Source organism: Carassius carassius, chromosome 4 (assembly GCF_963082965.1).
Source record: "Carassius carassius chromosome 4, fCarCar2.1, whole genome shotgun sequence".
Taxonomy (NCBI): Eukaryota; Metazoa; Chordata; class Actinopteri; order Cypriniformes; family Cyprinidae; genus Carassius; species Carassius carassius.
In genome coordinates, this window is record NC_081758.1 from 28,657,441 (window position 1) to 28,682,088 (window position 24,648).

General features: G+C 37.5%; 1 protein-coding gene across 1 annotated transcript in view; it reads left to right on the top strand.

Annotated features, from left to right (window-relative positions):
* Positions 1–309: 309 nt before the first annotated feature.
* The window catches only part of LOC132139692 (phospholipid transfer protein C2CD2L-like), a 35,888-nt gene continuing 11,549 nt past the window's right edge, over positions 310–24,648 (top strand). Inside the window, exons 1-6 of the mRNA XM_059548240.1 lie at positions 310–683; positions 15,961–16,056; positions 18,491–18,610; positions 18,960–19,073; positions 19,200–19,313; positions 23,678–23,780. Of these exons, the coding sequence (XP_059404223.1) occupies positions 321–683; positions 15,961–16,056; positions 18,491–18,610; positions 18,960–19,073; positions 19,200–19,313; positions 23,678–23,780 (910 nt within the window). The 5' untranslated portion in view covers positions 310–320. The remainder of the gene's footprint in view (positions 684–15,960; positions 16,057–18,490; positions 18,611–18,959; positions 19,074–19,199; positions 19,314–23,677; positions 23,781–24,648) is intronic.

The following is a 24,648-nucleotide window of genomic DNA, read 5'->3' on the forward strand; positions in this document are numbered from 1 at the left end:
ATCTCAGATCATTTGCTATAGAAAGGGGCTATTCACATATGTGTTTCGCTTTCAACTGCACTGATTTTCCATTGTTTTTCTATTTAAACATGCACTAGATTTTAATTTATGAGTAAACTGTCCCTTTAAGATGTCACTTTTCCAATGAGACATTGTTAACATGTTGTGTCTTTGCTGCATGGCTGTATATCCCTACATCCTGTCTTTTTCCACCCAATTCACTTTCCATCTCTCTCCCCTTCCACAGAGTTCCAACCTTCGTGAGTCAAGATTTTCAACCCTTTGTGAAAATGAGACTTAAGTGAGCAGTGATTAAGGAGATGATGACTTTCCAGGACGTGAGCTGGCTGGTACAGGTGGCTCTCTTCTGCGCCTCGCTGCTGGTCGTACTAGCGTGGCTCGTTCAGTTCTCATTGGCATTGCTTCGCCCCAGGTGGTGCACGAGGTTTCAGGGCAAGAGGGAGACCCCATGGCAGCTGCCCTTGAGTCTCACCCACCAGACACTGACGGGTGGCGTGTGGGGTTCCCTCCTGAGGCTGAGGCTGGGGCGAGACGGGGCAGGGAGTGACACTGAGGCTGGCGTCAAAGGCCTTTTGTCGTCGCTTTTTGTGTTCAAGTCGTTCAGAGAGCACTGGCAGAGAGCTTGGGTGCGGGCGCTCAATGAACAGGCCTGCAGGCAAGGGGTGAGTATCAACTGGAGCAAAATTATTTTAAGACAGTATGGTAGAGAAAAATATGAAGGAGGTTTTGTATATACATACGCATGTGTTTTCATTGCTCCGTGCATGTTTATAAATGCGTAAGAGTATTTTTAGGCTATGCGAGTGTGTGGGCATAATATCATGGACTGACATTTTAGTGAATGTGTGGGTGTGAGAGTGTCAGGGGATGCAGGTTCTTGTGTAACAACCATACACACTCTCTCTCTCCTCCAAGAAAATCTGCTCTGCAGTGAGTATTACATATGACAGGCCTCAGTATACCGTCTCCTCTGAGGCTTCTCTCATGAAACCAAATTTGCACTTTTTTTCCCTTAGCTAATCAGTGTAAATGAGTGTTTTTTTAATTGCTGTCTTAAACTAAATTTTTGCAGAACAAGTGACACTCTTATTGCCTATGTTCACTAGTTTTATATTTAAGAGTCGCAAGCCACTTTCACACATGTAACCCGTTAAACTGACAGATTTCATCCATATTGCTAGCATTAACATTTTGTTTAGTACACGGAAAAGAGTCTTTTGTTTCATTTACTGTCTAAATTATATTTAGTTTTTTTTTTTTTTTCATAATTCATACTTTTATTCAGCAAAGACCAGTGTTGGGAAGGTTACTTTGGAAATGTAATAGGTTACAGATTACAAGTTACCATATTTAAAATGTAATAGTAGTGTAACCTTTTTAATTACTTTAATAAAGTAATGTAACTAATTACTTTTGAGTACTTTTTGATTACTTTTCTAAATTTCTAATGAATGTTTATTTGCAACTGTTAATCATTTTCAAATATTTACACCATGCAGGTTTAACCTTAAAGAAGTGCTCAATACTGTCAGACTTTCACCATCTTTCATCACTTAAATTAAGATGATCACATTTGAACACATCCAAAACAAAAGAAATAGTTTATAGATACTGTTTTTGAAACCAAATCTTTGCATAACTACATGAAGCACTGCACCTAGCAATGGTTTTGGGAAAAAATAGTTAATAAAAAAATAAAAGCATATTCATCAACTCAAATACGGTTATCTAATAAGCATGTGTCCTATTTTGTGTACTAAACTCCTGAAACATTGGTGTCTTTTTGAAACACTGCTGTCTCTTTGTATATGATATGATGATAGTTTCTCAAAATAAGTAAAATGCTCATGAAGTGACTCACAGCAGTTCTAGAGATTATGTTTGTGTTCATGTACTCATATATTGAGGCGGCAGAGGCTGAAAGTAGGCCAATGTGTAGTAAATGAAACCGCATGTCTGCGCCATTAATTTCCACGAGGGGTGGACTGGGAAAAAAAATAGGCTGTAAAATCTCACACTCATACATCCACAACACATTCTGAAACATGGACAACCCTATTTTGTGTATGGACCTGGCATAAAAAAGATTTAAATCTTGGGGACATGCAACATAATTAAGAGTTCTCTCCTGAACTGCACCTTCACTTCCATTATCCATCCATCCTCTCATGACTTTAATACTGAAGATTTTGTATTTAACTTTTACCATGTTTTGTAAGTGCATTTTTGATTTTAGGCAAATTAAATACCACTTGTATTTATTTTTACTACAAATTCTATGGTTAAACAACGGTTAGTGCCATACCATAGGCTACATAAATCTTCCTAAGGGTTGTGTTTTTGTCTGCACTAGCTCCCCCTAAACCTATGATTAAAATATGATTATTTGTCTGCTAAATTACCACTGTAACATTACAATAGATAATAATGATGTCGTTTATACAGTATTTTGAGTGAGTGTGAGCAAAGGGCTGCTGCTGCTTGACTAAGTAAACAAAGACAAAACTACAATAGCATATTTACAGATGAAACTGACCTGCATTTGAACCCTGAACAGTAGTTTTGCTTCTCTGCACCATCTTCGCGCTTCCACAGTCCACTCCACTCTCTCTCTCTTGCATTGATTACTCGGAGTCTGTCTGATCCAAACCGTTCGGCGGAGGCGCGGAGAGCGCGCGAACCCAAACATTGCCAGTCATGACTAACCGATTAATGATTTATCAGAGATTTCATTATCGAATGGCGGATTGGGAAATAATCGCTTTAGTACATTCGGCGTGCAATTATACAACAACAATATTAAAATAGAGGGCCAAATCGTCTTCCAGTCCACCGGGAATTGTCCCGGTTCTCCCGATGGCCAGTCAGCGCCTGATTTCCACAGACACACGCACAGAACGTGCAGGATTCATAGATTGACATTTTGCGGCTTAATATTCACACTCCCATATCGCGTTTTGATTCAAGTGTACTGACCTACTTTTGATTTATTCGTCCAAAATGTGGCATATTCCGTCCGTTTTAGGTTGAATTCTGTTTTTATGACTCGATTCTACGAACCAGTCTGTGTTTTCCGCATCGCGGAGATTATTCGCTGCATGTCTGAGTGCAATTTGGGAAAGAAATTAGCTGAATGTAGATGTGAGTAAATATTCAAATGTAATCCCCTTTGTAATCGTAAAAATTTTCATAAGTAACTGTCATTTAATTACTAATTTCTTCTTAAATTACGTAACGCCGTTACATGTAACTAGTTACTCCCCAACACTTGCAAAGACACATTTAATTGCTAAAGTAACATTAAATACTTTTACATTGTTACAAAAGATTTATATTTCAAATAAATACTGTAAAAAGAATCCTAAAAAAAGTTTCCTCAAAAATATTAAGCAGAACGTTATTTTTTAACATTAATAATGATCAGAAAAATTTACAGGTCCCAAATTTCTAATGGTAGTGTAAACGATCAAAACATTTCTGGCAATATTATAAATAAATGTTACATTTCGTCAACAGTTCTTGACCACTGACCAAAAAATGTCTTTAAATGTTCTCAAAAAGCTGTGTGCCTGAAAGCCCTGACATACATTTATATTGTTACTAGGACTGTCAGTCGATTCAAACTTTTAAACTAAGTAATTACACGATGTGTCAATGAATTTATTGCATATTAATTGCACATCAAATCTGGCTGAGAAATTACACACAAAATATATTTTAAAGCCAGTATTGTGTTACATGAAAAATATTTAATTAGATATTACAGAAAGTAGCTTTAGAAAGAAACTGCTGTTTTTATTTTTGGGTGAACTATCCCTTTAATCTTTTTCATATTTTCTCATTTTTATTACATTATTTTAGTTATTTATTATTTTTAAAGACATGATACATGAAATAAGAACCCAAAACTGCCAGTAGATTGCAGTAAATGTCTTAATGAATAATTAATTGATTGACTGATTCATCTATGCATTCATTCATTCATTGATTTACTTGATTCGTTCAAATGACTGATTCAGTCAGGAATGAACTAAATGGCTAATTTTATGAATAGGCCATTGATTGAATCATTGGTTCACCTGATTCATTCAAAACGCAAATTCATTCAGAAAATGTGTATTGCTTGGAGAAGCACAACAGTTGCTTTAATAGATAATATTTGCATTGGGAAAAGTGAGAAAAAAGAACAATCGATCTTTGCAGCTCCACTTCTAGCTGAAAACACCTTATGAAATATAAGATGACGGGTGTGGCTGGTGCATTAATTTAATAAAATTTTTAACACGTTGTTTTTTTTACATAACTAATCAATTCGATTAACATGTTAAATCCACAGCCCTAATTATTACATTACTTAAATGATTAATAATAGTACAGCAGTATTACAGTATAACCTTTATTTATGTTTTTTTTTTGTGATGTGCTTATTATCTTATGGCCAGTCATATACTCTGATGTTCCACAATCAATTCTACATATGTATATTACTCTAATTATAGGAAAAACCACACAGATCACACAACTGGGTTAAAGGTCTGTTTAAAAACTGGTTTCCTCTGCAGTCCTTCATCAGGTTAAGAGTGTGTTTGAGGGCTGGTGAGTTGTGTAAAGGTCTCCTCTCCTATATTTAACTCTAACTGTATTTGATCCGCGTCTATATCAAAGCTCAGTCTGCCCAGTAGGTGAACTTAGAAAAAATGAACATTGTTCATCCACCCCCTCCCTAGTCACTTTTCTCAGTGAGATCAGGCTGAATCGTGAAAAAAATACTTTTACTTGTCTTTGTAGATCTTTGAAGATCAGTTCATCAGAGGACTCGCCATCATTTTAAGCGATGGCTATGTGCATATTTAGTCTGATGACCCTGAGATATGATCAGAATGTAAAAAATGGCATTTTCACTCAATAGGCAGTTATGGTTGGGATTTAGAGCAAATGTGAGCCTTTAATGGATTTAAACTTCAGTACAGTGAACTTTGCTCCAGCACCTGAGAAGGTGTTTCCTTACCAAGGTCTCCAGCCAATAGTTGTGCCAGTTCAGCGACCTAGTTATTTTCTCAGGTTGTCAAAGTGGGGGGAGGGAAGGCTACAGAATGCAGTTATGCAATTGCTGTCCCTTTATCTTAAATTTCTTCACAGTCAGTTGGTTTCTCTTGGATAAGAGAGGAGGCAAAGACTAATAAATAACCATTAACAAGTTAGCTGTTTAATTTAGGTGCATTTTGGCTGTGTGCCGTAACTGCAGCTTTGATTGTATTGCGGTCAGCTGATCCAAAAAGCAACTTAGCACTGTGAAGTGCAACGATTCTGCAGACTCTGTATGTGGGGCTATCAGAGACTCCTGAAGTAAGGACTTTTGCTAATGAATGTCTTTACCGTTAAGAGTCTCCACTTGGGAGTGAGTCGCAGAAGTTGATGTGGTGTGTCAGATTTTCTTCTGTGTGAGATTTAAAGAGTAAATTCATGCCTGTCTTTTTCATTGGGATTGACACAGGATATGACTAGCATGGGTCTGTTCATTTTTGTTTTTTTATTTGCATTTGAAAATTATTTTTTATTTGAGGTTTCATGATGATGTTATGAATGGTGCAGCCCTCATTAAAAATAGTTTTCTTAACATACAATTGGGTGGAATGATAGTTTCAGGAAAGCATGTAAGCATACAGGTTATATTGATGCAATATGTGCTGTTGTGTGAATCAAGCTAATTAAAACTAGGAGTGTAATGTTTTTGCATTTAGTTCTTCCCAAAGTTCGTCAGAATATATCGTTGAAAATTTGCCTTGTTGATCAACAGAATGCTGCTTGGTTTGAAAGTGACTTTGTGCCTTTTAATACAGGATATCTACCAGACGTCTTTCCAAACCCTCTACTGCATCTGTTTTCAACATCTGTTCGTCTCCAAAAACCCTTCACACAGTAGCAAACTGTTGAATTCAGTTCAACTCCTATAAATTTTCTTTCAATTAAACGAAGCAGTGGACCGTAAAGTAAGAGTTTCAAAGCTGAGCTGTACAGAAAAGACAGTCATGCTTTGTTTGTCCTTCTCCATAGGAATGATTTTACCTTTTATAAAAGGAAACCATTTTATGTTTATCCATTCATCCAATAGTTTTAACGTCTGTGATAATAATGTAGGAAGAAGGAGGGTTGGTTAACAAAGGGGAGACGATTAACTGGCTCCAATGAAAAGTGTTTAGGGAATGGAACAACTTTGAATTTAAAGACCTTTTAGATGATTTGACCTTCATTAGCAAGAAAAGGGTTCGAAGGTGCCAATAGCTATGTTTCCATCCAAAGATGCAAATTTAACTTATGCGCAAAACTGGAATATCACATAAAAAATTTGCAAATAAAGAGTTGGATACCTTCTGCTTGGGAACACAGTCATGTAAGACAGTAATTATACAGAAATACTTGGATGACAGACTTTCCTCAGGCATTTCAGAATGACCATAACAACATCTAGATGCTGTGAACGAGATCGGCCTGTTGGCTAGTCAAGCTATCCTGTCTCATAGTGCAAAGACTTTTTCAGTTTGCATGGTGGAATTTATTCAGTAAATGTCTTTCCATCGTAGTTTATGCACATTTTTTGTTATCGGATAAAAAGTTTATCCTACTCAGTTGTGTGCATAATGTTTTTTATGCACATTTTTTGAATTTATGCGCATCTTGGCGTTTCCATCCAACGTTTTTTTTTCTGCAATAATCCAAAATGCGCATAAAAATATGTGGATGGAAACATAGCTAGTGTTCAACTAAGCCTATCAGTTTAATCTGCAATAACTGGATCGTCTGTGGGAATTTATAGTGCCGTGAAATGTTTGTCACATGACCCTCCCTTAGAGGTGACCTCCGTGTGCTAGTTAAATATTCCTTTGTTAGACAGGGCTTTGGGGAGAAGTTCCCATTTTGGCAGCTTTGATTTAGAATCTTGTCTCCAAGCAGAAGGGATATTTGCTCTTTCAGCATGCCTGGTCATTGACTAATGAATACACTCCACTCACACCTGAAAAACCTGCCAGAGAGGTTGTTCCAGTGCTTGTGAGGTGTTTTTTGTTTATGTGTAAGATCAGATTGAGAGGAAAAGGAGATCGAGCAACTTTAGCTCTGCGCCTCTGAAGCGCTGAAGTCATCTGTTGTCATGGCAACGTGAAAACAAACACCATGGTGTATAAACACCCTAGCCATGGCGACCACCTCTCAGGTTAGAGAGTGAAGGGGAAAAGAGAGTCACAAAGTCTCTCATTCTGTTTTTCTATCTGTTAAGCATTCCAGCCGTTTGTGCTTATTATTCTAATAACTGAGGAATTAATAAAAATTTATTATTTACAGTATCAAAACTATGCTGTAAATATGGATCTAATGCTGTAAAGCCTGACATATGAAATAATAATTGAATTTTTCTTCCTTTTTTTTTTTCTTTTTTATAATAGCGCATTTCACATTTAGACAACATATTTAAAAATCTTAAAAGCACTAGCTGCTGATGAGGTAAACTAAATAATAGAAGCTACTTCACTTTAAAAATAGTGCCTTTTGCAAAAAAAAAAAAAAACATATAGGCATTAGTCACCTGCACTATAACCGGTAATGCTCCATGACACTTTGTTGGTCTCTGTAATGCTGGTTATAGTTTCTGTGCTAACTGTAATATCATGTTTGGCCGGCAGTCTGTAATTACTTATAAGTGTTTTGTCATCAAAATGTTACATCTTCAAGGACCTCGGAGAGACTTTCTACCATTTAAACATCTCTGTTTTTTATTTTCAGTTATTAATAAATGTAATACCATTGTTGGACAGCGCAATTGTACGCGTTTTTTTCCGTTAGCTTTAAAATAATTTTGAAGTTAGGACAGCTGTGGGGTTGTCCCAAAGTAAAGACAGTTTTTAGGATTTTTTGTCAAGTTAGGGGGTTTCTGTAATACCCCTTTCCTATCTGTAATTAAGATAAGATAACACACTTAGGAAATGCTGTTCTGTAATAGCTTTAGCCCTAAATGTGGTCCTAACTGAAATTAACATGGTTACCAAACAGATAAGATAAGATTTTAAAGTTAGGATCTTCCTGTAATATGCCCCCAGAGTCCTAAACTGAACAAAAATATGCAATTTGGTGCAGTTGCTGATATTTAGCAAAAAAAGTAAGATGAAGTTCTGATAGCTTGTAATGTAATTCAGTGAGATCTTTTTTAACAGTAGAGCAGCTGCTTAAAGAAGGGGGAAAGTCTGATTCAGGGCTCGATGCATATGTGTTTGTGGTTGCCTGAGGCATTGAGATAGAAGTGCACGAATAACACTTTGCTACTTTTAATTATAATTGTTAATATGAAGCTTTCCTGATAACTTCCTACTAGAAGGATTAACCAGCCATTGACCATTGGTTAATCTCCTCTGCACCCTTTGGGATTTTAATCTGATTATCGGTTCGCTGACAGTTACAGAGAGAGTGGGATTGGTGTTGAACTGTCTATAAGGGAAGGATTAAAGGGAAGATAATGTATAAAGGATGTGATCGTGTTGATCACTTTTGACAATCCAAAATGTGTGAATCTGGGTTGAACTTGTGTTGAGTAACTTGCTTTGGGTGTATCTGTTTCTATAGGAAACAACCTAGGTGGCAGAGGCCTAAAAACAAATGGACTGATATTACTCTACCAGCACCCCAGAGAAACCTTGATGTCAGTGTGCAGTGGCAGTGGGAATAAATTCTGTAATGCAATTCTGGTCACATTTGGTTGGTTTCAGGCTGCATTTCTATAATGTGTGAGGACTGCTAAGAGGCTTTATCCTTCATTCAGTCTTTACTCTTTCTTTCTCACCCAACACACTCACACATAAACATAAACTCCCTCTAGTAATCCAGGGATTTGGTTGGGGGGATCTGCACAGCTGGCTATATGTGGCAATAACAAAAGAAGGACGTCCCTTGAGATTGTTCTCACACACACACACACACTTAAGTACACTACTTGCTAATAAACATAAAAAGCACACAGCTCAAAATAAAAGCTGTAAAATAATTTTGATTACTTTAACTCAAAGTTATCAGTTTAATTTGTCTGCCTCTCTTTCTGACAGCAAGAGAGTATATAGTATATTATTGAGATCTTGGTATTTAGTACACTCTTGAGTGCCTGGGAAAAGTTAACTTTGCATTGATTTTCTCCTGTTGTTTGTGAAAATATATACCCTGAATATTGTCTTAATATAATAAGACACATACAGACAAACTATCTAAATTCCGAAGGTCAAAGTTTACTGTGTCCTTATTTACAACTGTTCACTAATCCTAAAGTTCAGGGTCAGTAGGATTTTTCTTTTTAAAGAAATAGATTTTTTTTTCAGCATGGATGCATTAAAATAATCAAAACTGTAAACACTTTCTATTCAGCAAAGAATCTTGAATAAATCATGGTTTCGGCAAATTATTAAGGAGGATAACTTGTTTTCAACATTGACAATGAAATGTTTCTTGAAAACCAAATCACTATATATGATGGATTTTGAAGGTACATGGTAGCACTGATGACTGGAGTAATGGCTGCTGAAAACTGAACAAAATTGTAATCACAGGAATCATTACATTTTAAAATATATTACAAATAAATTACAATTTAATATATATTTAAATTGTAATATTTCATTATAATACTGTTTTACTATTTAAACGCAGCATTGGTAATAAAAAAAGAAAATCTTACAGACCCCAAACTTTTGAACTGTAGTCTACCTGTATCCATCCACAGTTTTCTATTTCATTGAGATTTGTAGTTACAAAGAATGCATGTTGAACACTGTCTTCAAATGGTCATCACGTGGGCAGTAAAGAAGGGAATTTGTCACTGCATGACACATATCGTCTATGCAGAGAGCTGGAACATATAGATCTGTCCTAAAGTTCAGATCTACTGGCTTATTGTCTTCAAGACCAACTATTTTTAAAATTTAAATTAAGAACAGAATAAACAATTGATTAATGACTTGGCTGAGACTGAGATCGAGATTGTCTCTTGTTCTCTCTCTCTCTGTGTGTGTGGGTGTGTGGCATCTGTGCATATGATGGAATGGTAGGATGGCACATTATCATGACTGCAGTTCACAGAATAGCACACTGTCTGCACGTGCACACACAGAGCTCAAGGTCAGACTACTCTGTTTATTTCTGTCTGGCTATCATCCTTCTCATTTATTTTTCTTGGTGGACAGACCTGAAAATAAGCACTGAATATAATTACCATTTTTGGTATTTTCATGATGAAAAAAGTGCCCTTTTAGTTCGTGCTGGTTTTCTCATTAATTCTGATGAATGTAAGAATCAGGTAAGCTTCACCTTGCTTCACATTGGCTTATGAATTATGATTCATAAGATCAGATCAGATCAGCAAACCCTGCATATTAATAAAATGTTAATATTAGTCCGAAGATTGTGCATCACTGTGGCCCTCTTTTGTCCTTTATTTTGAAATGGCATTGCACTGCCTTAAGTTGTTGGCACTCAGTGATTTAGATTTCTCCAAGGAATTTTTGGATCCTTAGTTTTGACATCAAGTTGTGTCATGGTGCCTAAAGAAGGATATTTTTGGTTGGTTCAAATGGTTTTTGTGGTGTGTTTGAAGAGTCCAGAGGGCTATTCAAGACAGGGTGTCTCAAAGTCAAAGACTGCGTTTACATGCAGCCAATAACCCGTTCAAAACCGGGATATTAGCAATAACCCGGTCGCGCACGGCCATGTAAACACCGGCAAAAACCCGGATATGCTCATATCCCGGTTTTTAAAAACCGGGATATTATACCTGGGGTACCCCTTTTCTAACCCGAATATTTGGTCTTGTAAACGCGTTTCGGCATATCCCCATCAAAATGTGTGTTCGGCGCATGTTCTATTCGCAAGGAATCTTGGTCTTTTGAGTAGAGACGGCGCATAAAAAAACCCGCGTGCAGTATAGAGGCACAGTAGTGTCAAGTGCTGCTGGTGGATCAGTACCAGCGCCAAAGCGCAAACAAAGACTATCGCTATCTGCCCCAAACTATTCATTATCCGCCTGCTGCTGCTGTTGTTGTTGTTGTCTTTGGATACAGGAAGAAGAATCGGAAATGACGCATATTGCATCTTGTTGTCCGTACGTCCAGACTCTAACCGCGCGTCGCAGTTTACATCGGGATTGGTGACTAATTACACATTCCATGCATACCGGAGTAACTCTCTCTGCTCACGCATGTAAACAGGTTATCCCGAATGTTTCAGAAACCCGAATAGTGACCTTAACCCGACCATAACCCGAATTTTAACAGCATGTAAACGTAGTCAAAGTGACATTATACTAATGTGTGTAGGAGCAAACTCTGTCATCCACATACTGTCTCACATATTGCCTCTTTGTATGTGACAGGCACACACACACCAATGAACTACCAAGGGCCTGACTGAGATTAACACACTACAATGTTAAAAGAACAGCTTAATTTACAAGTTGAATGAGAGGGGGAACACATACACGTAACCACATTCTCTATAGCAGGGGTCTTAAGCTCAAACTACCTGAAGCTCACTAGACAGGCGGTGTTCTCTGTTGGATTTGCTTGAACAGCTAAACAGTGGTTTTACGACCATATATTTTAACTGTGTACAATTACTAGCATAATTGTACTCTTGACATATAGACTTATGTCATACTTATAAGTGCAACAGTTCTAAATATAAAAATCCTATTTATTTTCTTTATATGGGAATTGGTTTAAAAAAATTTTTTTTTATATATACATCAAATTGTGTTCTATCATTATAATTGGTTTAGTTATGGTTACTAGGGTTTGACTTTGATTTGAGGGCCCTAAACAAATTTCATGTATGGGGCCCAAACACACCAGCTTGTGCTTGGTGCACCCAACAATAGCACACAAGCAAATCGTTTTGAGAAATCAAGATTAATAAAATCATGATACAAAAAACAAGGCCTATAAACCTCAAAAGTGTGGCATTTACCAGCAGGTCCGGTTCCAGAATAAAAACACTGAAGGTGCTTCTGAAATTAGTTAAGTTACTCTAGCCTTAAATAATGTATATCATATTTTTGTCCTTTCCATTGCAATTTCATAAGTGAGTCCTGGATTTACATGCGGCTGTCATTCCCAACACTGTGTGTACATGACCATCTTAGCAGCATGAAAAACAAGACTTTTATTCAAATCTGAATGGAATATATATATGTAACAATGTTCTTTCATGGGAAGAAGGAGGCGGGAACCGGCGGACAATCAAACGAAGACTTTAATGACAAAATAAACACAAAACACCGTGACAGCCCCTCGTGGACGACTGTCGCGTACAAACAAAATGAAAACATAAAATAAAATCTAGGCCTGGTCCTCTCTCGTCCTTCACTGTCGTCGCTCCTATTTTATATCCATCCAATCTCCTCCGTGGGACTCGAGACCGGTGAGTGTCGAAGGTGCCGCTGATTTCCAATCACTCCACCGGCCTCGCTCCGTTCCCACAGCTCTCGGCCCCGCCCCACTCGTCAGTCGTCACAATATATATACTATAAAGTGTGCAATGAGCGCCCCCTTTAATCATTAGAACTCTGTCCCCCTGATTCCCAGGGGCCTAGAACAGCTACATGCCTCGCTTATTGGTTAAGTGAGATGGTCTTCACTGCAAAACACAAGATCCAGAGGGCGTGATTAGATCCAGATCCAACTCCTCCTACCTTACATATACCTAAATCTACCACTCTCCACCCCCTAGATGTGGATCTTCTTTTTTTTAAAATCATTTTCTAGATAAAATCAAACATTGCCCAACACTCCGACCTGTCAGACCAGAGTTGCACCACTGAACAAAGTTAATGCACACATGCCATTTCCTGCATATCAGTTATTTTACTTGTCTGTGGTCTCAAACATGCATTCTGTGTGATCTTTAGAAGTTTGACTTATGCTGAAAATGCAAACTGACGTGGCTAAAGTGGAATGTGTGGTGATTTGGAAATGCTTTAAAATGCTTGACTGTGCCCTATGGGGGTGGACGGTTCTTTATTTTTATTATTTCTTTATGAATGCTGATTTCACTGATGGAACCTGAACAAACTATTGATGCACAGGACACAACAAGCTTTTTTTTCTCTGTGCTGTAGTTGTATGTGCAGTATTTTCCCCATGAAACTAAATTTTCAGTACTTTTGCAGTTATGTAAAGATTTAGCAAAACCTCAACACTATTTTGGAGATTTGATATGCAAAAGAAAGTTGTATCCCCAACTTAACAGAGTGCTAGTGTCTTATTCAGTCCCTCCCTGGTCTCAGTGCACATGTCTGTTTGTCGTGGGTAATAGCCAGTGTCAAACGTGTGGATTACCTCATGATGTTGTGGAAGAGCACAGATGATCATGCAAATGTGTGATGTAAATGACAAGGATTTGTCTCTGTACGCAAATGACACGTATTGTGGTGATTCTTTGCTGAGGAGAGAATTAGAACAACTTGTTATAATGTAAAACCATCAGCTTCTACATCAACACACATTTGAGTCAGATTGCTTTCGTTGTTCTCCTCAGTCTGTCAAAAATCATTATAAATAAGACTATATTGAAACGATAGTAGTTGTTATACATAAGTTATATTGAATGTTATGTCAAACAACATCATGCAACTGAAGTAAACCGGTGTCTCTTTTAACAAGAGTTAAACCTTTCTGTAAATCATGTACACAAATGACCAAGTGTTGCCTGTTTGAACACACTAACATACACATCATCATGCTTGAAGGAAGGAAGAGAGGTGTATCAAATAAAGAACATATGCCAGTACAGTAGGGGATTTGTGTTTTCTCTTCTTCTTCTCCAAGAGCTCAGGGGCTAAGCCAGTAAATGCTGCCCAGTCAAACATGTCCTCTCGTCCCATTGGCTGAGCTACAAAGAGAGAGAGAAAATTCTTACTCTCTGAGATTTACGTTTTTTTTTTTAATGGGTTTTTGGCTAAATGTCTTAAATAAGTTTTGTTAAGCTCAAAATATTCCCACGTTTTATTCAATAAAAAAAGGTGGTTACTATCAAGTGGTTAAATTGGACTACTGCAGAGTTTGTCGGGGATATTAAAACTTCATCACACTAAACAGGAAATCTCAATTACTAACCAGTACGATTTTACAGACCCTTTCTTAATGGTCTTGCAAGCTGTTATAACTTTCAACTTAAAGATTTTAAATAAATATTGATAGAGTTGTTGGAAGGTTAATGGTGGTAATGTTAAATTCATGCTGCTGTGGTAATCTTTTGCTTTTTACGTCTGGTGGCTTCATAATTCAGAAAGGTTGTAGTCATTTTGAAGATCAACTTAATAATGTTTAAAAATCACGTTATTTAGTCACAGAGCTTATCTTCTGCAATAATTCAAATGCAAATGAAAAAATCTAGTTGGCTCTTTGTCAAGGGAACCAGGATGATGCTAATATACAGGTTTTCCTACAAAAATATGTCATCGCTCCTTGATTGCACATGCACATGCTTAAGATATTGACGATGTGCTTGTAGCACATTGCAATAATATTGTTTATAATCTAGCAATAATATTGTCAAATTATGCAAAAAGTTGTGAAGTAAATATTGCATCAGATGCGAACTATGAAATTTGCCTTCCAAAGATGTTTAAAATGTCAGTCACTCTTCATTAAAAATTACAAAGTTCAAAATTCTCCTCAATTATTTATTTATTTTATTATTATTATTTAATTTTACCGTGGATAATTCTCCAAATGAAATAAAAATGTATTGACTATCCCTTTTAAAAATACAATGGCAATTCCATGGTCAAGTCATGGTATCAGAAGGGTGATTACACCAGATTTTAAATGGTACTCCAAGGTGTGATTGTAGAGTATAAGCGTCATGTTACACACCCTCATCTTGACTCACAACACATGAAATCATTTAAGAAGAAAGCTACAACAGTGGTTTTCCAAGTTATGTCCATCAGTGCCAGCAACAGCCTCAGTGTTCTCCACACAGTGTTGTGGTTATGCTCATTCATTTCCATTACCACACTCCTCTCTTGCCAGTCACACTTGGCCAAGGTTTCTGCCTTGCTGCAATGTCCTGACACTCACAGAGGTTTCCTTTTAGTGTGATCAGAGGCCTTTGCTCTCATCATGATCTTTATTAGGGTGTTTTGCAAGCTTAGATTAGATTAGTGTGTTTTATCTGGAGTCCTGGCAGTCAGGGTTTGTTGCATGATTTGTGAACTGTGGAAGTCTGGCTCAAAAAGGTACATTGGCAGCTTGTCGTCATGGCAGTCTGCCACATTTGCCTGGACAAAATGATGTCATATCCTGAGTATGCTTTTCGCTGACCAGTTCTTTTGGCTAGAGATAGTTGGGAATATGTGTGCTTAGGTATATATGTGTTTGTGTGTGATTGAAGAGAGACAAAATGTATGTTGTTTGTATTCATTTCTGTTATTAAGTACATAATGACCCAAACACAAGCACACTCTTTAAGAAGTTAAAGTATAGAGGATTATTTTTTCAGCTCAGCTGGGATGATAATTGTTTTATATTTCCACCCACTTTTACTTCTTATTGATTTCACTTATTGCTTTTAATTAAACATGTCTTTTTCTGCATATTTTTTTCTTCCTGCAGTTGCACATTACATACTTCCAAACGATGCATTGCAGAAGAAGTAAAGCAAATTATATTGCAGTGCTTCCTTTGCCTGTTTATCATGCTACTTTTTCCCTAGGTGGCTGGGATTTCTGTTTTGAAAATCTGAAGATTTATGGATGCACTAGCTACTATATCATCTAGCTACTTAATATAAACATGCAAATAGACATTTAGCCCAAGAGACATATTTGAAGAGTGATTGCACCCAGAAATGCCTTTTCTTCTCTGATTTATGTGCAGATGAGCTAACTGACAATCTCCATTTTTTTTTCAGAGCTCCATTCAGATCACCTTTGATGACTGTCTTCAGCTCCCAACTTCTGCGTCGATTGACCGTGTGACTTGCACTGACCAATCAGTACGCAGCATGGTAAGCAGTCAAAGCTTTTACTTTGACACAAAAAAGACACCAAATAAGGGTTACTTATTTGTTTGCCCAATCTAACTAAAAGTTAATGTGCAAATATCCAAGCAAAGAAAGACATTTATGTTGTAAAATATGCTGTTCTTTTATTTCTTAGTAAAGCAACTATAGCAAAGTATATTATTTTCAACATTGATAAAAAGGTTTCTTGAGCACCAAATCAACATATATAAATGATTTCTGAAAGATCATTTGATCTGGAGTAATAGCTATTAAGAAATTAGATCAGGAATTGCATTTTAAAATATATTAAAAAAACAACATTATTTTGATTATAATAATACAATATGACTGTTTTTACTGTATTTTTAATCAAATAAATACAGCCTTGAGACTTCTTTCAAAAATGTAAAAAAATCTCACCGACCCCAAATTTTTGTACAGTATATGTAAAAAAAAAGAGAAAAAAAAGTATTCGTCATATTTTATATGGTGGGAATTTAGGAATAAATATGATTTAGTTGTTATTGTGTGTTCTACATATAATTTTGAGTGATTACAATAATAACAATTTTTACAATATACAATTTTTTTGGCGGTGTCAGTCATCCAGCATCATTGTGTTCATCTGCATGTTCTCTTCTCTCAGAGTAAATGAATGAGAGCAGTTATAGGGCACCCATCCTTGCAGTGGTATTCATTTGCACGTGCAGTTATCATATCTTAAATGATTTTCAGGCATGTTTCATATAGTTGCATTGACAACACCCTTTATATTTACATGTGTATGGAGCAGGCCCGGCTGCAGGATGAAATGACTGAGGGGGCATGTGAAATTGTTAAGGGGGCTTAACTTTATTACACCATCAGTGATTAATACACACTGAGATCTCGCTTTGCAACGACAGATTTTTAAATACAGAGCTCCCTAAAACACTCCATATGCAACTGCAGGTAAGTTAACCAGAGACTAGCAAATTTTAAACAGCGTAATGATGATAGATCATGTCCTATACCTTTTTAGAAGAGCTGCAGTCTCCTTGATTTGGCACTGAATCTCCTTAGTAACAACTGTATTTTCAGGAAATCACACAGTCGACAAAAGATAAGCCAGCGTCATTCATTATGAATAATTAACCCTTTCACACTTAAGTTTAAAATATTCTAACTGACTCCCGAGAGTAAGATTTTTCAAGGCGACAGTTATTTTAGAACGTTCCCCCTTAATGTTTCCATGGCAACGCGTCATATTTGTCCCGTGAAACACCGCAGCCAATAATAACACTGTATAACAGATGTAGGCTATCCTTCATTTCGTTTTTCCTTTTTTATTCGAAATATTCACAAACTTACTTACCATGTCATCAACCATGTCATCAACATATTCCGATTCTCAAATATGTTTAAGTGAGTGTGTTTGGTCGTTTAAAAACCTTTATAACAATAGAGTAAACTTTATAGTTAGCCTAACGTTACTTCCACTGTGTTTGTCTGATATGAAAAACACAAGTCAGCAAATTATATTTGAATATATTGTTATTGCTGCTTCCACAGACTCCAAATGTAGGCTATTGTTTTACCAGTGCTTATGTGTAGCCTATTTAAATGTATGAAATCTAAAATAAACATTATGAGGTTGAAAACACTGCATAGTTGTGATATGACAGCGCTGAGCTTGTCTGTCTCTGGCTCAGCGCCAACCAACGCGACACTAGCACTTGCTTCCACAGACATCAGTGTGTATTTTACAAACTCCAAATGTAGGCTGTTGTTTTACCAGTGCTTATGTGTATTTAAATGTCTGAAATCTAAAATAAACATTATGAGGTTGAAAACACTGCATAGTTGTGATATGACAGCGCTGAGCTCGTCAGTATCTGGCTCAGCGCCAACCAACGCGAAAGACGTTTGAATCTGGCAGTAATGTCACGAGTCACAACCCTGAACATTCTAAATCCCATGGGGATAAGGTTCAATTATTATTTAACTCAAAAGAAAACATTTTATTTTTAACCATGAATAGGCTACAAAAATTAAACAGAGGGGGCACCAGTCAGATCTGAGGGGGCATTGCCCCCTTTTGCCCCCTTGTGGCGCCGGGCCTGGTATGGAGACAAATTACAAATCCACTGAGAGAAACATGCACATGAGAAGCTATTTTTTTTTGTGGTTAATTTGACAGACACAATCTTCAGTCTGATCAGCTCAGATATTATGTGCATGCTATGCTCCTAATATTTTTTTAAATAATCAATGTGTTTTTAAACACTCAAACTCTTAAATCAGGGTCAATGTGTCCATCTTAAGTTGCATTCAGTATATACTTTGTCTGTATGTAATCAAAGCATTAGATTTTTTTAATTATTATTATTCTTATGAAGATACTATGTTCTGTCCAACTCGGTCATCATTTGTCAATCATACCCTCAACCTCCTCTAGGTCCTGAAGTGCAGTTGTTCAGTCGACACTGTAACATTCCCTGTGACTGTCACTCAGCAGTCACATGCAGCTGTTTCCATGGATACCTACCAGATCACGATGAAGCCCAGGCAGGCCCAGGTAAAATACAAATGAAATGGATTTGCATCTGCAAGTTTGCATCAGTCTGCATAGCTGCACACTCAACTTTCATTAGTCTGGTTTCTCCTGCCGCTGCTCACATGAATGAGCCTCTCAGTTTGCCAATTTTTTCCCCCATCTCAATAGCTTAATGTAGACTGTGAGGTTTAGTGGCTATGAATAATGCATGCGATACTCATCTCAAACAAACGACACCACTTGATGCGTTGTGCCATAGTTTAATGTTTCATCTCTAGGTGGTAAAAAATGGAGCAGCCATCGATGAATATATTACTTTTCTAATTCAGTGTGAAATAGGAGTTCAAATGTTCTGTATGGGCTTCTGTAGTTGCAGGTCTGTCTTGAGGAAGTGGAGGAAGAGGGTCTCCTTGTGTCCTGGACTTTTTCCAAGCAGCCTCATCTCTCTTTAACTGTAACATCATGCCAAAGAGTCCAGAAAGAGGCAAGGGAGTAGTTTTGGTCACATAGGTCTTGTTCCTTTCAGCTTGTGACGTATTACAAATTGTAAACTGTATAAAATGCAACTATGCACATAAACTGATATCTTTGTTTTTGGTTTTGACTTTAGGGCTCTGACGTGGAGGTGGACAGTGAAATGATTGCTGCACTGGTGGAGGACACACTGTACACAACACACCCTGCCATGATCCTCAACCTGAGAGCCTGTGTATCAAGCCCTGCGGTAAAAATACCAGTATCGATTGCTATATCAAACAGTGAGGGTTATGACCATGTACTGGGTCAGTGTGGCCAGCATTTGAAACTGTACTGTACATTATGATCAAAACTTCTGTTGATCTTAAAAAAGTCTTATAAGTCTGAATTCACCCTTTCACAAATTAAGGCCCTAAATATTTGTCGGTGGGCCATGAAGACTTGTTTTCCTTTAAATTAAATAGTTTTTCCACTGGCAAATATTTGTTCTTTTTAATCATAACTCACTTTATTTTTTTATAAGTTTTACAGAAAACAAGACTCATGTCATTTTGCTTCCCAAGTAAATGTATCTAGATTTAGGAATTTTTAGACATTTGCACCAGGGCTGTGCGATTAATCAAAATCATAAAAATCACGATTTGAGCATCCACAATTTCGAAATAGCTTTATAGCATGATTTTCTGCGGCCTCGACTATCCGAACCAATCAAAATGCAGTGCGCCTAAATGGAGATCGCGAACAGAACAGACCGGACATAGGCCTACGTAACGCCAGCTTCACATACTCTGTCTATGGTGCATATTTTTTTCTGCGCCCACAGATCAAAGCATTCACACTGCATGCAGTAAAAGATGCGAAAGATGTGAACAAGAAAAGGTTAGAAATGGAAAGGTGCGAAAAGAATTAATATCTAGCCCATGACCACAGAGAGATTTGTGAGTGCACAGGACATCATTTGAGCGAGAGGAGAGACACATTTTAAGTGCACGCACTCTCTCCGGACGAGAGCAGTGTGTATCTGAGCACGCGCATCTGGTTTTGTGCGAGTGGAGAGATTCGCGCTTGTGCATTATATTAATGTGCTTTTGCGATACAATAATGTGCTCTTGACATTTTTCATTAAAATAATGCCATACTCCAGGAGTGATGTGTCTGCAGCAGTCATGCAGCGATCATTTCCGCACAGTCTATTTCTGCTGGGCTGCAGTGCACATGATTAAAGTGACAGCAAATGTTTCACATGGATTGACATGGAAATTTAGTAATTACACAATAAATGCATGTAATTAATGTTTACGGTTTCACAGTCAACACATGGCTTTTTGGCTAGATTTAAAACAAGCAAAAGTGCACTTTTAGATAAACAAGGCAATTATAGATGACACCCGTGGGGGTAGGAAAACAAAGTTATATTTATTGAGTTTAAACGTGAATATGTCTATGAAAGATTGTATTACTGTACTGTGATAAAGTAGAATCACAATGCTCATTTTCAGGAACAACGTTTAGATTTTAAACAAAATAATGGATAAATGGTGTGTTTGTGGTAAATGGCCGTGGATCAGGAGCGGCCTGCAAACGTGTCCTGTGCGAAAGCAAAATTAATCCATGCTGCTTCTGCACCACATACACATACTGTAAATGCAATTCAGACAGAGTATGTGTGAACCTGGTGCAACAAATCTATTTCATCACCTGAGGCACCACTACAATAGCCGCGATTCCACTGTCAGGCTTAAACCGGGCGTGCTAGTGCGTGCCAGGGCCAGTCGCGTTTCCACTGTCACTTCCGGGGCTTGATCGTGCCTCGTCGGGTCTTCCTCGGGGCCTACGGCCAAGGTTTTTTGGCCCGATGCAAACCTTGGGCCAAAGCGGGCCAGCTGGGGCTAGAGGAGGGGTTATGAACAAAGGCGGGGTTTCTCCGTGTCTGGAGAGCGTCTGCGCTGCGGATCATTTCAGAAAGGTAACAGCTATAACACCAGCATTAAAGACTTTTTTAAATAAGTTGAGCTCAAAACTCACTCTTAGTTAGCAGCGAGTGTTTGAAATAACTCTATCTGATGTGGATTACAATCACCAAACAAGGCAGAAATATTTATAAGTGATGTAAAAGACTATGCACGCTAAACATTAACGTTACTATAGTAAACATGGTAAATGCTTGGAGAAATCAGACGTCAGCTTCTTATTCTCTATCACAATTGTGTATTTATTTAGTAACATATTTTATCTGTCGTCTTGTCTGAGAGTTTAGCTCCACGTAGCATAGCCTATCATCAAAATATAATAGCCTAATGATTTTTGCTCGGGAGCTTTTATAAAAATAGAGCGTCTGCGCTGCGGATCATTTCAGAAAGCTTACAGCTATAACACCAGCAATAAACACTTTTCTTTTTCTTTTTTATTTGAGCTCGAAACTCAATTTCAGTCAGCAGGAGTCTTTGCAATAACTTGATCTGATGTGAATTATAATCCCCATAAAAGGCAGAAATATTTATAAACGATGCAAAAGACTGTGCACGCTAATCATTAACATAACCATAGTAAACATGGTAAATATGACCGCTTGAAGAAATCGGATGTCAGCTTCTTATTCTCTATTCTGGCCCGAGGCTATGAGCCCTGCCCGGTCCGCTTTAAGCCCATGCGGTTATTGAGAATGAGGAGTCACTTGCCGATTTGGGTTGATTTGGGAGGGGTCTGAGCTGGTCGGCCATGATGGCAGGATACGCTATCGGTTGCCAGGGGCAATGCCTTCAGAACTTCACAGAGGCGCGACTAACCATTTCAGAGATCTTTAATTTTTGCGCATTTATTTTGTCGGCGGAACAGAGACGGATCTACGAATACGAGAAAGAAAAGGAAGAAAGTAAAGCATTGCAAAAACATAAGGCGAAAGAAAGGGGACCTTACAGGAACAAGCTCACACCAAGCACAAAACAGCGGTGTTTGGAGAACCTCTCAGGCATCCGAAATATCGACCCATACGAGCTCCCTTCAGCGGCACAGAGACCTGAACCATTTACCTCTGTGCACACATATGGACATTGTGAATTATATTGTTTATGATGTAAGTCACCTTGCATTCACGGTGTTAATAGCTTTAATCTAACCAGGACATTTACATCTTGCAATCACACATTTAACTAACGTTACCCTAGCCAACCCAGAACTGGTTTGTCCACTTTGCAGCCCCCAACACAAAAACCTGGTACCGTTTGTGTCATTGGGTTAAAATCAAATCATAACTAAACATACACAGCTTTAGCCTACATCAAAACATGTAGGAAACGTTCGTATACATTGAACATCTCGTTACAATCTAGTGTTTACGAAACGGTCGCAGTTAATTACTTTGTCATTTTGGTCAAGAAGTGCATTCTAAATGCAATGTAATTACAATACACTAAAACGCATGTGAATAAACTTACTTTGGCCAGTACAACAATGTTTTCCTCACCTGCTGTAGATGGACCCAGCCACAGCAGAAAGCCTCGTAACTTTCCAAAGACTTGTGGCTTTTAAGCTCCTGCATTGTGTAGTAACTTAAATCAAAAACAATATAATTCCCAATGTCCATATGTGTGCATGGAGGTAAATGGTCCAGGTCTCTGTGCTGCTTGCAGGGAGCTCGTATGGGTCGATATTTTGGATGCTTGTTTCGCCGCCGGTATCCTGCCAACATGGCGGAGACTGTGATATCGAGGGAGGGGCTTTGTGCTATGACGACAACTCCTCATTCTCAATTGAGCTCTGAGACCAATGCATTGTAAAAAAACAAACAAACAAAAAACAATTCCCTGGACACGATTTCCTTTTGACTTATGTCTGTTCTAAAGGCATGTTACAACTTTTTGATAAAGCTCTAATTGGTTTTCTTTTGGAAATATGTTTCAAATTCTCACTGGATGCATTTATGACTGTAAAGCATGTCTGTGTGTTTCAAAATCATGATTAAAATTGAAATCGCTAAATTTATCAAAGAAATCACAAAAGGGTTTTTTGGTCCATATCACACAGCCCTAATTTGCACTGGAAAATAAGACCGATATACTGAGGAATAACATCACTTTTTGCAATTTGATTAAAGGTACAGTAAATGTATTTTCATGTTCTAGAAGTTGAGAGCAGAAGAATTCATTAGAATTCAACTATTTTTGTAAAATGAATAAAAACTATATGGAGATTGGGGAGAAATTGTATCTAATACTGTGCTTCTTAGATATTTACATTTAAAGAACATGCTGACATATTAAAGCGTTACTCCACCCCAAAATGAAAATTTTGTCATTAATCACTTACCCCCATGTCGTTCCAAACCTGTAAAAGCTTTGTTCATCTTTGGAACACAATTTAAGACATTTTGGACAGTCACAAGCCTCCCGGTTTTCATCCAAAATATATAAAATTGTGTTCCGAAGACAAACAAAGCTTTTATGGGTTCAGAGCGACATGGGTGTGAGTGTTTGACGTATGACATGCAGGGATGTATGACACCCTTATCAGTACAAAACATACAAGACATGTAATTAAAGTTAGAATGAGGAAGGAAAACTCAAAATATGTGACTTTCATGTTATAAAACATTTACATTCTATGTTGTAATAGTTTCCCAGGAAGAAGCAGATTGGTGGTCTGAGCTCTCCATCTCAAAGCATGCCCATCAGGCGGATTTTGGTGCACCAGCTCAGAGCAACCAACGTCAAAAAAGGTATAAAATGATCATGATTCTTAAAAAACTTTGTGTTTGAATTAAAAATTTGCCTACATATTTTAGGGGTGTAACGGTATGCAAAAATCACGGTTCAGTACGTACCTCGGTTTTAAAGTCACGGTTCGGTTCATTTTCGGTACAGTAAGGGAAAGAAATGCAAACATTACACTGCAGGTTGTTTATTACTATAAACATTTTTGTTTACACTTTTTTAAAATACTTTTTAATAAAATAAATAATAAAATATAATTTATAATAAAATAAAAAAAGAATAAGAAATAAAATACTGCTGCAAAGTTCTCCACTAAATAAAATACTCTCAGTCTCAAACCAATATCATATAATAAAATATAATGAAAAATATAAATAAATAACTATGATTACAGTGCAGCATTACCAATCCCAGCTTGTAGGCCTGCTCATATTTAAAATATATATATAACTTTTCCAAAGTGTAAAGTGCAGCATCAACAGTTTCAGTTTTTAGACCTGCTCAGATTTCGTTATTGTGTTGGACCGATCGGAATTAAGAGCAAATGTCTGTTTAAATGCCGACGGGAGCTGCGTTTGAATTACAATCATTTTTTTCTTAGTTGTAGTGATGTTCACACTCGCGTGATGCCTTTTGAAAACCTTAGGCCGGTGACACACTGGCATATTGCACCTGTCAAACATAGTCTATTTGGCCGTCAATACTATTGACTGTGTCCTTTATCAGTAGGCTTTTTATATTTATGCTTAACATGATGTATAGATATTGTTCTCGTAAAGACAAGATCCTGGTCTGTTGGCGGTCTCCCTCTATGTCACCTACAGTAGCAGCAGCGCGCCAGCGCCACGTCAGGCACAATTCTGGTGTGTAAAG